This window comes from Hemitrygon akajei, chromosome 22 (genome assembly GCF_048418815.1).
Source record: "Hemitrygon akajei chromosome 22, sHemAka1.3, whole genome shotgun sequence".
NCBI lineage: Eukaryota > Metazoa > Chordata > Chondrichthyes > Myliobatiformes > Dasyatidae > Hemitrygon > Hemitrygon akajei.
Genome location: NC_133145.1, coordinates 55,957,645 through 55,973,115, shown reverse-complemented (window position 1 = coordinate 55,973,115; position 15,471 = coordinate 55,957,645). Strand labels below are relative to the sequence as shown.

Sequence of the window (15,471 nt, the reverse complement as noted above, 5' to 3'; positions counted from 1 at the left end):
AAGGATATTTGTTTTATCTTATGTAACACATACAAAATGCAGGATGAACTTAACAGATCAGATCAAGCATCGTCCAGCCTGACCTGCTGAGTTCATTCAGCAATTTGTGTATGTGTGCTCCTCTGGATTTCCAGCATCTGCAGAATCTCTTCTGTTTATTGTTTTATCAAATTACAAAGGAGGCTGAGGGAGGCAATAGATTTATCTTATCCAGGGTAGCTTTATTCAGGATTTGCCATACTCCCTGTTGACGAACTGTATGTCAAAATGAAGTGACACAAATGTCATACAATTTCAACTGCATTGGCATTAAATTTTAACTCCACTATATAATTTGTATATATTGTCCTAAATTAGCAGCAGTAATTGAAAAGAAGCCAGATCCAATCACATTAAATTCCTTCCACCAATGTTAATTTGGTAAAGCAGTTTACTGAAGAGCTGATTGTGGACTTCAGGAAGGGTAAGATGAGGGAACACAAACCAATCCTCAGAGACCGATCAGAAGTGGAGAGAGTGAGCAATTTCAAGTTCCTGGGTGTTAATATGTCTGAAGACCTAACCAGGTCCCAGCACACTGATATAGCTATAAAGAAGGCAAGACAGCGGCTATATTTCATTAGGAGTCATTTGAGGAGATTTGGTTTGCCACCTGACACACTCAAACTTCTACAGATGTAGCATGGAGAGCATTCTGACAGGTTTGCATCACTATCTGGTATGGCGGGGGGGGGGGGGGGGTGGCACTGCACAAGATCAAAGCAAGCTGCAGAAAGTTGTAAAATCAGTCAGCTCCATGATGGGCACAAGCCTCCGTAGTATCTAAGACATCTTGAAGAACGGTGCCTCTGGAAGGCAGGAACCCCACCACCCAGGACATGCCCTCTTCTCACTGTTACTGTCGGGAAGAAGGCACAGAAGCCTGAAGGCACACACTCATCAATTTGGGAACAGCCTCGTCCCCTCTGCCATCTGATTTCTAAATGGACACTAACGCATAAACACTACCTCACTACTTTTTATTTCTGTTTTGCACTACTTATTTCATTTAACTATTACAAAATGATAAATGTTAATCTTTAAGTGGAGGTTTGAGATGAAGCAACAGCTCACTCCACTACAGTGGACATCAATCTGTTAAATAGATTATCACAAAAAAGTGAAGACATTCACCAGTTTCGTTTCAATTTAAACATCGCTAGCTCACAAAAATCAACTTGCAAACTATATAAAGGGAATATGCAAGTTCTGACCACTCCACTTCCAATAATATCACTTCCATGATGAACTTTAGACGTCCTGATACATAATAATATCTAAATGGCTTCTCCTGATTAATATCAACATCTGCAAAACACAATGCCAAATATTTTGATGTTTTATGGCATCACAACAGCACTGAAAGTGATTTTTCTATAGAAATAAATTCCCATTAACGTGGGCCCATTTTGTTGGCTACACAGAGAATAATGCAAAACGGAAGGATCAACCTTATAAATAGTCTTCAATTGAAGAGATAAGAGCATGACTGCAGAGCAAAACACTTCCGCACTTTAGAGCCATAGTCAGGCATGGGGGGGGGGGGGCTGCCCACATCCATTCAGCATATGAGAACAATTGATCCCAAATGCATTAAAAGAGTACAAGCCCTTAATGGAATCTGAAGTAAATGCAGATCGATATTTGATCTAAAATGATCGTTTCAGTTTAGTGTGACTAATAAACAACTCATAATGGATGTTTATATAACTAAAATATTACCATGATTCAGTTTTCATCTTTAGGTGCACAGGAAATAAAAACTGTAGACACCAGATTAAGTAAATTTAACATCAAGTCACAATTTGCTTCATTATTTTCCATCCTCCCCAGCCAGCACCCACTCCCAACCACCGAAAACTCTAAATTTCAACAATGTACAATCTTTCTCTGAATATCTGGGATCTTTGTTTGTAATTGGGATTCATCGCCAAGAGGCTGGCTAGGATGGAATCACAATCAGGTTTAATATCACTGGCATAAGTTGTGAAATTTGTTGTTATATGGCACCAGTACATTGATATACATAATAATAAAAACTGTAAATTATGGAAAGGGGGAGAAGCAGTTCCTGAATTGTTGAGTGTGTGTCTTCAAGCTCCTGTACCTCCTCCTTGATGGTGGCAATGAGAAGAGGGCATGTCCTGGGTGATGAGGGTCCTTAATGATGGATACTACCTTCTTGAGGCATCGCTCCTTGAAGATGACCTGGATGCTGGGGAGGCTTGTGCCCATGATGGAGCTGACTTGAGTTTACAACATTCTGCAGCTTATTTCGATCCTCCACAGTGCCCTCCCAACAATAGACGGTGACTGTGATGCAGCCAATTAGAATGCTCTCCATCTGTGGAAATTTGTGAAGGTCTTTGGTGACATACCAAATCTCCTCAAACTTCTAATGAAATATGACCACTGTCGAACCTACTTTGTAAATGCATCAATATGTTGGAACCAGGTTAGATCCTCAGAGATGTTGACACCCAAGCTTGAGTCTTTCCACTTCTGATCCTTTTATGAGGACTGATGTAAGATCCTTCTCTTAACCTTGCAATTCACAATCAATTTTTTGGTCTTACTGATGTTGAGTGCAAGGTTGTTGCTGTAACACCACTCAACTAGCTGATATATCTCGCCCCGTAAGCTTTCTCGTCAGCATCTGAAATTCTGCCAACAATAATTACGTTGCCAACAAATTTATGAATGGCATTTGAGCTGTGCCTAGCCACACAGTCATGGATGTAGAGAGAAGTAATCATAGATGCCTCAGCTGATGTAAAAATTGACAATATTCCAATACTCACTGAGAATGCAAGAAGGGAAAGGAGTGTGGAAAGAATAGACAATTGGAGAATTCCAGAGGTACTGCTATTTATCAGGCTGGCAATCCTGATGAAGGGTCTCAGCCTGAAACATTGACTGTTTATTCCCATTCCAAAGCTGACATGCTGAGTTCCTCCAGCAATCTGGATGTGCTACTCTGGATTTCCGGCATCTATGGAATCTCTTGTGGCATGTAATCAAGAAACTTTGAAGCAGCAAAGAAATGCAATGAGTGACACAATAAAAAGAAATGCAAGGTCGAGGGTTAAAATGTCATGGTCACAAAGGGCATCTTGAATGACTTTGGCCCAAGTGGCCTTGCTTCCATATACTATATGAAAATGACCAAAATGCTATAGGCAGCAAACCTTGAAAAAGAGCAAAGAATGAATCAAATGTATAATGAGATATAACTGTCACACAGCACACACTTCAAGGAAATTCAAAAATTATGCTTAAGATCTTTCAGCAAAGACAAACCATAATAAGTACTCCTACACTTCAGCATACACAAGTACTCACTGCCAGTATGCTCTGCAAAAAGTTCAAAGAGAAGAAAATTTCAAAGCAGTCAACTAAAGATGTATGTCAATCCTTCATTCCCCTATAGTGCAGATTAATTACCATGAAACCCCAACTCGACAGCTACTGTAACAAAATTGTCTAAAAGAAAATACTCAAATTGTTGGTGTGCTGCTAAATCTTAGTAAGAAAAAATATCCTGAGAAATAAATCTTCTAGGGATTCATTTATTTAGGCCATCAAAGTTGTTGTGAAATTCAAGTTTAAAGATTGTTTATTGTCTTTTTTTTCAGTAAACAAGTGTAAATGAGAATGAAATGATCATTACTCTGGATTTGAGACAGCAAAAAACGCTTTCATAATAATAAAAAAATACAAAACTGTCACTTTTTTCAAATGCTGCTTCACTGATTAAATCCTTCTTTCCAAAAAGGCAATTTTTATCAAAGTTACCATGATATTCCTCTCTATGTCTCAGTACCCAAAATATTTGCCAGAGAATTCAGGTACATAAGGACTTTGTCAATTATCTATTAAAAAAAATCTTAGTTGCACTGAGTTCATTGACTTATTTGTGTTTAAAGTAATTATTAAGAGTTAATCATTAATAACAAATATCATTTTATTATTGTGTTCCCCATGTTATTGTGATTATTTTTGTGTGATGCATCTTAAATGTTGAAAATCCCATAAAAGATAACTATATTCCTCTTTGCTCATCAGAACGATCAAATGAATTATATGGTACAGATAGGTCATGCAGCTTATGAAGTCTATGGAATATTCATTCACTATGTAGGTACCTAATTTTATTTCACCCTCAATTCTTTTTATTCCTCATATTCGTTTGCAGTTTCCCCTTAATCCCTTCCATTCTACTGTTCTCAACCACTCTCCTTCATGACCTGGGGATAGCTCAAGGCATCATAGAGGCAATGGACTGCTTCTGAACTATAGTTAGTGATGAAACATAGAAAATCATGTGCTCCACAAAGCAGCAATTCTGATTCTGACTGCAAAAGAGCACGGGTGTTGGAATGTGAAACAACACAAGATGAGCACAAGAGGAGGACCTCTCGAGGGAATTGGACAGTTGCCATTTTGGGTCAAGACCCTTAATCAGGACTCAGATGACTGGAAAATTGTTTGGATTAATATGGATCAACATAGTACCTTGGTATCTGGAACAGGGCTACAAGTCTCAATTAAAACCATGCTATGTTAGAACTGTACGCGCATGGATAACTCGTTTGAGGCATCAAGACAGTTCAGCAAAGAAGCTGTACCACACCTTAGTGTGTAGCTCTAGCTTTTATAATGATGATCTGTGTAATTGAAGTTTCTCTCGTTACTCTGTGGTGCAATTTGTGACTTCATTTTACCTAACAAAATGTAGTATTTCAAACTTGCACACTGAGATTCTAATTCAACAATTCCCATTCTACCAAGTTTATGTCTGTTTGTGTATGTTACTGGCCATTTCCACATCCAACCCAATTTTGCTGCCACCAACAGATTTATAAGCTATCACCCATATAATTTGTGAAATCATTGACAGTTTCCACCTACTAATAGGTATATTGAAAGCAGAGGTTGAAAGGATTTTGATTAGTAAGGGGGTCAAATGTTAAGGAGAGAAGGCAGGAGAATGAGATTGGAGGGGTAATAAATCAGCCATGATGGAATGGCAGAACAGACTCAATAGATCAAACGCCGTAATTCTGCTCCAATCTCTTATGGTCTCATATCTTTACTCAGTCTCAGTTTTCAGTCATGAAATTACTCATTCCCACATCCTATTCCACCTTAGCAGAGAGCACTGGAAACCATCAGGGGTCCTAAACAGCCCTTCCAGGTGAGGCGACACTTTGCCTGTGAGACTGTTGGTGTCATTTACTGTATCCGGTGCTCCCAGTATGGCCTGCTGTAAACCGGTGAGACTCAACATAGATTGGGAGGCTGCTTTGCCAAGCATCTATGCTCTGTCTGCCAGAACAAGCAGGATCTCCCAGTGGCCGCTCATTTTAATTCTACTTCCCATTCTGATATGTCCATCTATGGCCTCCTCCACTGTCATGATGAGGCCACAATTAGGTTGGAGGAACAACACCATATATTCTGTTTGGGTAGCCTCCAACCTGATGGCATGAACATCGATTTCTCAAAATTCTGGCAATGCCCCCCAAACCAACCCCCCTTCCCCAATTCCTATCCCCCTTTTCCCTCTCTCACCTCCTCTTACCAGTGAACTTCCCAGCTCTTTACTTCATCTCTCCCCTCCAGGTTTCACCCATCACCTAGTGGTTCTCTTTTCCCTCCCCGACCTTTTAAATCTATTCTCAGTGTTTTCTCTCCAGTCCTGTTGAAAGGTTTTAGCCCGAAATGTCGACTGTATTTTTTCCATAGATGCTGCCTGGCCTGCTGAGTTCCTCTAGCATTTTGTGTGTATTGTTCAGATTTCCAGCATCTGCAGATCTTCTCTTGTTTGTGGATAAATAGCATCTACTCATTTAACCTTGAAATCATCCTCTTATTTCTAGAGTTCAAAGATAATGGTCAACAAGTGTTTCCATTTGCTAACACTTCAGTATTTGCTCTATTGTCAATACCAAGTTACTGCTCAATAGTTCTCAAACACACTAGATTATCCTTTCTTAAGTAAACATATTATGTAAACTATCTGTATATCCACCAGCGCTAATGAATTAATACACGTGCTTCCTCTGCAGATGCTTTGATGTTTGGATGTAATATGTCCAGTCCATGGGTTTGTGCCTTGGTATTTTGATTATTTTTGTGCTAAATGGTTTGTTCATTTCTAACCTCATATCCTAATTTCATTCTCACAACCATCGCTATGGCAAGGACTAAAGAAAAAAATGACAACTTCTGCCATTTTCTTATTATTGTCCAAGATCTTATCTTCATCTGATCTCAACTCACTTTTCCTTGTTTTGATATTTATGCCTGAAAGATAATTTTGCTAGCTGTAACATCCTGTGATAACTGATTCCATCACTACTCTATGCAATCCCACTATTTTTAAAAGTTCTTTCCCATCTTTCACATCTGCATTTCACACAAAGTGCATATATACATTTCACTCAATATATCCCTTTAGGTTAAGTTACTCAGACTCTCTCATCAGGTTAATTTGCTTTGGTTTTTAGGATAATATACATCTTGCAAGCTCCACTGAACATCATTTAAAATGCTTTTCACTGCAGCTCCACATCAGCATTTGGCAGTTCGGCTCATTGTTTCCTTACGTCTTCTCAACTGAATTGATAGCACCGGCTTTTCTCCACTCTGTTCTTCAATATGCTTATGTCTTTCTCGATTATTAGTTGAAGTGACGTAGATTATGATTTGTTTTGCTAGATGTTCTCCTACTCTAATCTGATCTCATTTATTCTAGAGACACAAGATGACTACAAATGATGAAATCTGAAGTAAGAAACAAGCATGTTTTCCCTCCACAGATGTGGCCTCACCTGCTGAATTCCTCCAGCAGTTTACGAGGAAGCATAACTTTAAGGTGATTGGAGGAAACTAAAGGGGGGAGGGGGAGGGAAATAGGTTTTTAACAGAGAGTGGTGGATGTGTGGAATGCACTACCAGGGTTGGTGGTAGAAACAGATACATTATAAACATTTAAGAGACTGTTAGATAGGCACACGGATGAAAGATAAATGGGGGGTTATGTAAGAGGGAAGGATTAAATTGATCTTAGAGTAGGTTAAAAGGTCAGCACGATATCATGGGCCGAAGGGCCTGTACTGCGCATTAATGTTCTATTTTATATCTTGCTTGTTGCTCATTTATTCCTGGACACACTGGAGGAACTACTACATATCCTTAATCATCTTTACTCATCTCTTCCAATGTCAGGGTACTCTCCCATCCTATTACTGATCTTGATTCACTTCCCCAATTTATTTGCACATTTCCTTCTCTACGTCTCTTCCATTATTAAAGAGAATCCCAAGGCATTCTATACATCTATCAAGAGGATTAGGATAACCAGGGAATGAGTAGAATCATTCAAGGATACAGGAGAGAACATGTGCTTGGAGACGGAGGATGTGGCTGAGGTCCTAAATGAATACTTTGCATCAATATTTACCAAGGAGAGAAAGTGGAGATTAAATAAGAGGGTAATGTTGGGTTCCTTACAAAAGTCCCAGGACCTGATAGCATTATTCCCCAGGTTGCAGAGTGGTTGGTAAGATACTTGAAGGGGGATCCAGTGATGGATTTACGATGGTCTGTAGGTGCGTCAGGACCATTCTTTCTAATGATTTCACAACATACGAGTTCAGTACCACTGATCTGTAGTCATTGGATGTGGTGGGACATGTCTTCTTGGGGACTGGAACTAAGTAGGCAGCCCTGAACACCGCCAGAGATGGAGGACCTTCATTGCTGCCCTGAAAACCAGTGGTGTAATGGAGAGTAAGAAAGTTACTGTGGATATCCAGCATCTGCAAAATCTTGTGTTAAAGACTGATTTAGCATTATGACTGTTCAGAACTAAGTACACTGAAGCCTTTCAGATTTTACAGACAATCAGGCAGGATAGCTGCAGTTTAGCCAGTAAATGAGTTACACAAGCTTACTCGTGCAGGTCTCAATATCACACCTAGTGGTACATTAGACATGGCTTGGTGAAGAGTCCAGAAAGTGGGTGCAAATTAGAATCGGTGTGGAAACTGACCCGATGTTTGCAAAGGGAGTTATTCAGGAGCATATGGCAGATGATGTAGAGCTGACAGAGCAGATTAGAACAAAGATTGACTCAGCAAAACATGGAAATGCACAGCACGGCTAAGAGGTCAACAGCATCTGGATAAGTGGAAGGATTTAAGACAATACAAAGACATTGAATCATAAAATGGATATCATTCATGCACAAGAAAGCTATTGCCCTGCTGTTACTATCCTCATTCTCTTCCTGTCAGTTTTTATTATAATTCCTCAGATTCTAATATATTTCTAATATTAAATGAGAGCAAAACAATGTTGAATAATACTCCAGGCAAACACGAGGAAATCTGCTGTTCAGCTGTAGACTTACCAGTTTTCTCAGGATAATGTACAAGAAAGACAACTACATAAGAATGTGGCAGAATAGAATTTGTATAAAAGAAAACTCACTTCGCACAAATAAGTTTCAGTTCTTGAGAAATCAAAACAAAATCTGCATACTTTGCCCACATCCCACATGAAATGTTTTCCACGCATTTTCCTTTAAAATGAAACAACGATATTACTCACACTATCCACAGCCAAGATTTTGGCCCAGATGAAAACAAGAAGTGGCCTCAATTCCCGGGCTGAACTCTGAAGTAGTTTCAAAACATATGGAAAAATACCAACGGATAATGCCTGTCAATGAAAAGCACACAAGTGTCAATCGTGCTAATAACAGTATCTTAGCTTATATTTAAAACTTGGACCTGATTTCCAATGTATTAATACAAATGTTATGTTCTTCCAAGTAAGGCTGCTATATTTTCCAAAATGAATTCTAGTAAGTTTTCTACTTATTTTTATTGGCGACACAGGTGTGTAGCGGTTATCACAAGAGTTTACAGTGCCATCGATCACTGATCCAGGTTCAATTCCCACTGCTGTCTGTAAAGAGCTTAGATGTTCTCCCCTTGACTCCGGTTAGCTGTGATGCTCTGGTTTCCTTTCCATTCCAACATCAAATACGTTAGGGTTGGTGAGTTGTGGGCATGCTATGTTGGCACCAGCAGCACGGCGACACTTGCTGGCTGGCCCCAGCACATCCTCAGAATGTGTTAGTCATTGACACAAACAAAACATTTCATGGTGATTCCATGTACATGTGACAAAAAAAAACAATCTTTATAGAATGAGAAGGCTCCAAGGAGATGGGAGAAACTGGGAGGGGATAGACAGAAGAGGTAAAGGGTTGAAGAAGAAGGAATTTAATAGGAGCAGACAATGGGCCATTCCGTTTTGTTATTCTGGCTTCTACCCCCTTCCTTTCGCAGTCCTGATAAAGGGTCTCAGCCCAAAGTGATGACTGTATATTGTCCTCCAGACACAGCGTATGACCTGGTCAGTTCCTCTAGCATTTTGGCTTGATGGAAGGAGCCAGAGGGTGGCAGAGAGGCCTGTAACCAATGATGTGCTGCAGGGATCAGTGCTGGGCCCTCTGTTGTTTAGAAGGTGTACTAATGATTCAGATATTAGATGGCACGGCTGGTGTATAAAAGACAATGATGAAGGTTGTATAAGTTTACACAGGATCTAGATCAAACAAGAAAGTAGGCAGAGGGTGAAGGAAGATCCTTATTTCAGATAAATTATATGTGATGCATTTTGGGAAGGATATATGCAGTGTAAGACAGGGTCCTCGGGAGTGCTGTAAATCAGAGAGAGCTTGAGGTTTAACACACAGTTCCCTGAATGTGGTGACACAGTTAGACAGGGTGGTGAAGATGGCATAGGGCTGTGGACAGAGCACTGCATACATGAGTTGGGGATGTCTTGTTGCAGCTATACCAAGTGCTGTTGAGACCGCAAATGGAATATACTGTGTGCAGTGCTGAAGGAACTCAGTAGCTCAGGCAGCGTGTAGGGATGCTATGATCAATGACATCTGTGAACTCTTTATTCCTCGACAAAGATGCTGCCTGACCTGCTGAGTTCTATTTACTTATTCTTATTTAGAGATACATCGTGGAACAGGCCCTTCCAGCTTAATCAGTCATGCCCCCCCAGCAACTCAACTACTTTACACTAGTGCAGAATAATTTACAATGACCTGTTAACCTACTAACTGTACGTCTTTGGACTGTGGGAGGACACTGGAGCACCACAGAAGAAACCCATGCAGTCACAGGGAGAATGTATAAACTCCAGACAGACAGCGCTGGAATTGAATCGGAACTCTGATGCTCTGCAATATAACAGCGTCGCGCCAAGTGCCTCATTAATCTTGAGAAAGTGAAGAGAGGTTTCACAATGAAGTTGACAGACTTGAATTAGAAGGAGAAACTGGAGATTGAGGGATCACCTTACAAAGGTATATAAAATCATGAGGGGCTTAGACAAGATGAATGTCATACTTCTTCTCCAGAGCAGGGAAGTCTAAAACTAGAGCACAGATTTAATTCCTTCGCTTCTCACTTTACAAGGAACCTGAAGTGTAAGTATTTCCACACAGAGGGTGGTGGTTATATAGAGCGAGCTGCCAGAGGAAGTACAAACGTAATAAAGCGGGTAAAATTTCAACATTTAAAAGATATTTGTACAGTTTCATGAATAGGAAAGGTCAAAGGAATTGTTGGCCAATTAACAGACATACAGAACTAGCTTATGAAGGCACCTTGGTTGGCAGGACAAGAAGGGTGGAAGGACCTGTTACTGTGCCGTATAACTCTATGACTATGATTAAAATCATACAAAAATGACACAATACCAAGACTGAACTGGTCTTTTAGATATCTGGAATTGACAAATAGTATCTTATTTAAATTTATCCTCTTTAACTGTAAAACGGCAATGGAATATAACTTATCATAGTGTATCATGTTGTATATATCAGATAGCTTAGAATACTAGTGTTATTTGCTGTTTTTAACAGTGTAAGAGAGACAGAAATAAATGAACTTAAAAGAATCACCATATTCCCAAACTGAGGGATAAATGAGACTGTTGAATCCCCTTATAATAGAATTGGATACATACTAGACTCACGGCCCAGGGTCCCAAGTCCAAAAACCTTCCCAACAAATCGAGCGCTCGCAGACGATGGACTTGGCTAAGCAATACCTAACAAAGGCAAAGGATAGAAAGTAATTAACAAGAGAAAACTGTGTTTCGTTGGGTACAGGAAACTTGCAGCATCATCCATTTTACAGAATCAAGAAAGCAGTAGCATGGAGAGAAATGATGTCTAAACTATAGAATACATTTTGTTTGCATTTTGAACCAAAGTCCTAACAACAAGCTATCTTAATACTTCTGCTGAATACTGTCCTAGTTATAAGTACAGTCATTTGAACTAGAAGGTTTACAGAGGAACTTAGGAACAGTATGAAACCATTCAGCCCATCAGGACACATCTACATTCATTAAGATCATGATTATTCTATCTGAGCATCTTTGCTCCATATCCCATGATCTTAGCCTAATATAAATCTACCATTCTGTTTTGAGAAGTTCAATTGATACATCACTCTGATCATTTTGGAGGAGAAAATTTTCTACTACTGTGTTTTAAACCTATGATCTTTTGACAGAACCTTGAAAAGTTCTAATGAAAAGTCACTGGTTGCAAACTTTATAAACACAAGAGATTCTGCAGGAGCTGAAAATTTTCAGCAACACACACAAAGTGCTGGAGGAACTCAGCAGTTCAGACAGCAGCTATGGCCAACACCCTTCGGGAGTGACCCTTCCTCACCTTTCATGAGTAACCCTTCCTTACACCTGACTGGTCTTGACCTGAAACATTGACTTTTTATTCCTCTCCACAGATGCTGCCTAAACTCCTGAGTTCTTCCAGCATTTTGTGTGTTGATCCAATAACATTAACTGTTTCTTGCTTCTTCATTGACACTTAAACTGCTCAGTACTTCTATCATTTTCAGTTTTATTTTAGATTTCTAGCACCTGCAGAATTCACCATTTTAATTATAATCCTGAATATTTTCTTGAGTCCACAGTCATGTTATTCTTCATGAATTATGCATATTATTGGATTAGGTCACCATGATTTCTGTGTATTTCGTGACTACTTCTTGCAACAGCTCATTAGAAAGAATCTTATCATACTCCTACAGAATGAGCTGGCAGAAAAAAGAGATGCCAAAGCTCCCAATTTGGAAGTTAAGCGGGAATAAGGAACAATGAAGGAAGGGAAGCAGGATAATCCAAATGAAATTTTATGGAACTAAAATTTGTGTAACATAATTGAAGTAGAAATGGCAGCACAGAAAGAAACGCCCTTCTTGGTGAAAATCTTAGCTTTGCTGCATCAAGGAACTGTGATAGAAGGTTCCAACAGGAGGTTAGAAAGGCAGAGTTACAGATGTACTTGCATTATCTAAAAGATTATTTACACCCAGTACCTCAGAATGACAGGTACAGTTATTATTATATATTTCACTGAGAGGAAGAGAGGTTCTTGGAATAAAAGTTTGATAAACAAAATTCAGGCAGTGGCATGGAAAAAGATGAGCAACAGGGTCCCGTTATCATCCGGAGGTTGATACTGAAGAATGAAGCCTGGAAGTCAGCTGAAAGTCGTAGCCCAAAGGCCTGCCCTGCAGTTGTACGACTGTTGGTGTGTATGGGTGGGAGAGGAAAAGGGCTTGATTTGCTGTGTTCTGCTGAACATGGTGGGCATGCTATGTCGGCACCAGAAAGTGCAGCAGCATTTGCAGACTGCATTCAGCACATCCTCAGGTGTGTTGTGGTTAACAGGAGTGACGCATTCCACTGTATGTTTCAATATATGTGTGATAAATAAAGCTGACAGAAGACTAGCTGTAGATCCTCCTTCCACTCTTCTGTTTATTTTCCTCCAGTCTATTCCCCTAGTATCAGTTTCTATCATATCTGATCTGATTACAACAACGCCAACACCAGTGACTTAAGATGGCTTCTTCCTTCTTTCACCATAACTTTCCCTCCAGTTGGCAGGAGTCCTAACTGAGTCTTCTACATTTTCCACACTTCTGCACTCACCCCAAAAAATTGGGTCCACTTGATTTCAATTTCTAGCCCATCCAGCTGCAACACTCCGCCAACAGATACATTTTCCCCTCCCAAGCCATCCTTGTTCAGCATTTTGAACATACCATTCTTGGTCACCGTCTTCCCCGTCCACTAACTGCTCTTCTTCACTTGGCTCTTTCCCCATGTAACTGAGGGAAATGCCACTCCTATCCCCCTAGCCCTCCCCTTCTCACAATGCAGGGATCCAAAGAGTCCATCCAGGGGAAAAAAATTATCCACCCTCACTTCTAATATAGCAAATTTCATATTTGCTTCACAGCGAGCCACCTCTGTGCTAGAGATGCCAAACAGACACTGGGTGACTACTTTGCGAAAGACCTCAGTTCAGTTCACAAGGCTGATGCCCAGTTTCCAGTTGGCTGACATTTTAATTCTGCATCACACTACTACCATACAACGCTTCTGTGTAGATTGTACTAGGACACTCACATCTCTCTGAATCTCAGAGCTCTGCAATCCATGGATGTTTAAATAATTACATCTTGTTTCATTTCCCTGGCAAAATGCATACTCTACTTTTTTCCATATTATTCTTTATTTGTCAGATCTTCGGTCAACCATCCAAGTATCAACACTCCTTCATACTTCCCTTATGTCCTCGTCAAAACTTACAGTACCTTCCTACCTACCCTTCGGCCATCAGAAAATTTAACTTCAGTGTCTTCACCGACATTACTTATATAAATTGTAAATCGTTGAGGCTGCAGCATTTACGCTCGTGGATTAGAAAAAGAACTTATTATCTACTCTCTGTTCCCCAATAGCTAGCCATCATTTATCCAACCTATATTTGTCTCCTTTTATTTTCTATAATAACCTTTGATGTTTTAATAATCTCCGGGACCAGGGAGGACAAGGAGATATGAAGCAGTGACCCTATGATTTACAATAAGGAAATTCAAGCAAGTTACATGAATCTCATGTGTTGTGCATTCAAATTCAATGATGGTATTTCACTAGAAGCGATCAATTAACCAAATACTCCAAACTATGGTTTTCATGCATAAAACATTAAATGATGCATTTCTCAGCAAACTCGTTGTAGAATTATTCTAAAATAAATTCAAAAATCGTGAGTTTTAAGGGCATGTACTACAACTATATTTGATCCAGTATATTAGTTAAGGGGAATGATTCATTATTTCTGATCACATATCCAAGCATTCTTGAAATGGTAAACACTGATCATTTTTACGGCTATTTTACACAGTCTACTCACAGGATGTTATTGAACTAAAGTTTTAATTCTAAAATTCAAATATATAAAGTATAACAAACCATTGTATATTTGTTTATATATGCATTTGTCTTGTGCTAAATTAGAAATTTTTGAGCCATCCACATGTATCAGTTAAAAAATAAAATTAATCCACAGTCTTTCAGAGTTGATCTTATAACTTTCTGTTCCATCACAGACACTTCGCTATCATGCTCACCTGAAGAACAATTGGCAACTGCTCGGGGGGATTCCTGTTCTCGACGCCCATTGTCAGCCACACTTGGAATGCTGTGAGCTGCTCAGCAAAAAATGGACTGTGCTGCAAAAGATATTTATGACAACAGGCATCATTGCAAAGATTTATCCTCTACTTAATTCTACAAGTACTTTCTATGCCCTTATCAACCAAAAATTACAAGAACCTTATAAGCATTGATGAGCAGAGGGATTTTGGGGACCAAGTTCATAGCTCTCTGAAAGTGGCTGCACAGGTTGACAGGGTGGTTTAAGAAGACATACTGCATGCTTGCCTTTATTAGTCAAGGATTGAATTCAAAAGACAGGAAGGGATATTGCAGCTTTATAAAACTCCAGTAGGCTGTATCTGAAGTATTACATACAGTTCTTGTTGCCCCCGTTGTAGTCAGATGTCAAGGCTTTGGAGAGAATGACCAGGATGCTGCATGGATCAGAGGGGGTGTGCTATCGGGAAAGGCTGGACAAACTTGGGTTGTTTTCACAGGAACGACAAAAGCTGAGGGGAGATCTGAGAACGGTTTATATGGTTATGAGAGGCATAGATAGAGTAGACAGGCAGCATCTTTTTCCCAGGGTTGACATGTCTAATACCAGAGGGCATGCATTTAAGGTGCGAGGGGTAATTTCAAAAGAGATGTGAGGGGCAATTAGTTTTTTTTGTTTTAGAGTGGTGGGTGCCTGGAATGTGCTGCCGGGATGGTGTTAGAGGCAGAAACATTAGAAATATATGGATAGACAAATCCATGTAAGAAAAATAGAAGGATATGGACAATGTGCAGGCAGAAGAAATTAGTTTAGATGGCCATTTGTTTACTACCGTAGATTCCGGATTA

General features: G+C 39.7%; 1 protein-coding gene across 1 annotated transcript in view; it reads right to left on the bottom strand.

Annotated features, from left to right (window-relative positions):
- The window catches only part of rptor (regulatory associated protein of MTOR, complex 1), a 483,948-nt gene that overhangs the window by 203,898 nt on the left and 264,579 nt on the right, over positions 1–15,471 (bottom strand). The window contains exons 11-13 of the mRNA XM_073026287.1: positions 14,598–14,699; positions 11,107–11,190; positions 8,659–8,769 (exon numbers count right to left, since the gene is read on the bottom strand). Of these exons, the coding sequence (XP_072882388.1) occupies positions 8,659–8,769; positions 11,107–11,190; positions 14,598–14,699 (297 nt within the window). The remainder of the gene's footprint in view (positions 1–8,658; positions 8,770–11,106; positions 11,191–14,597; positions 14,700–15,471) is intronic.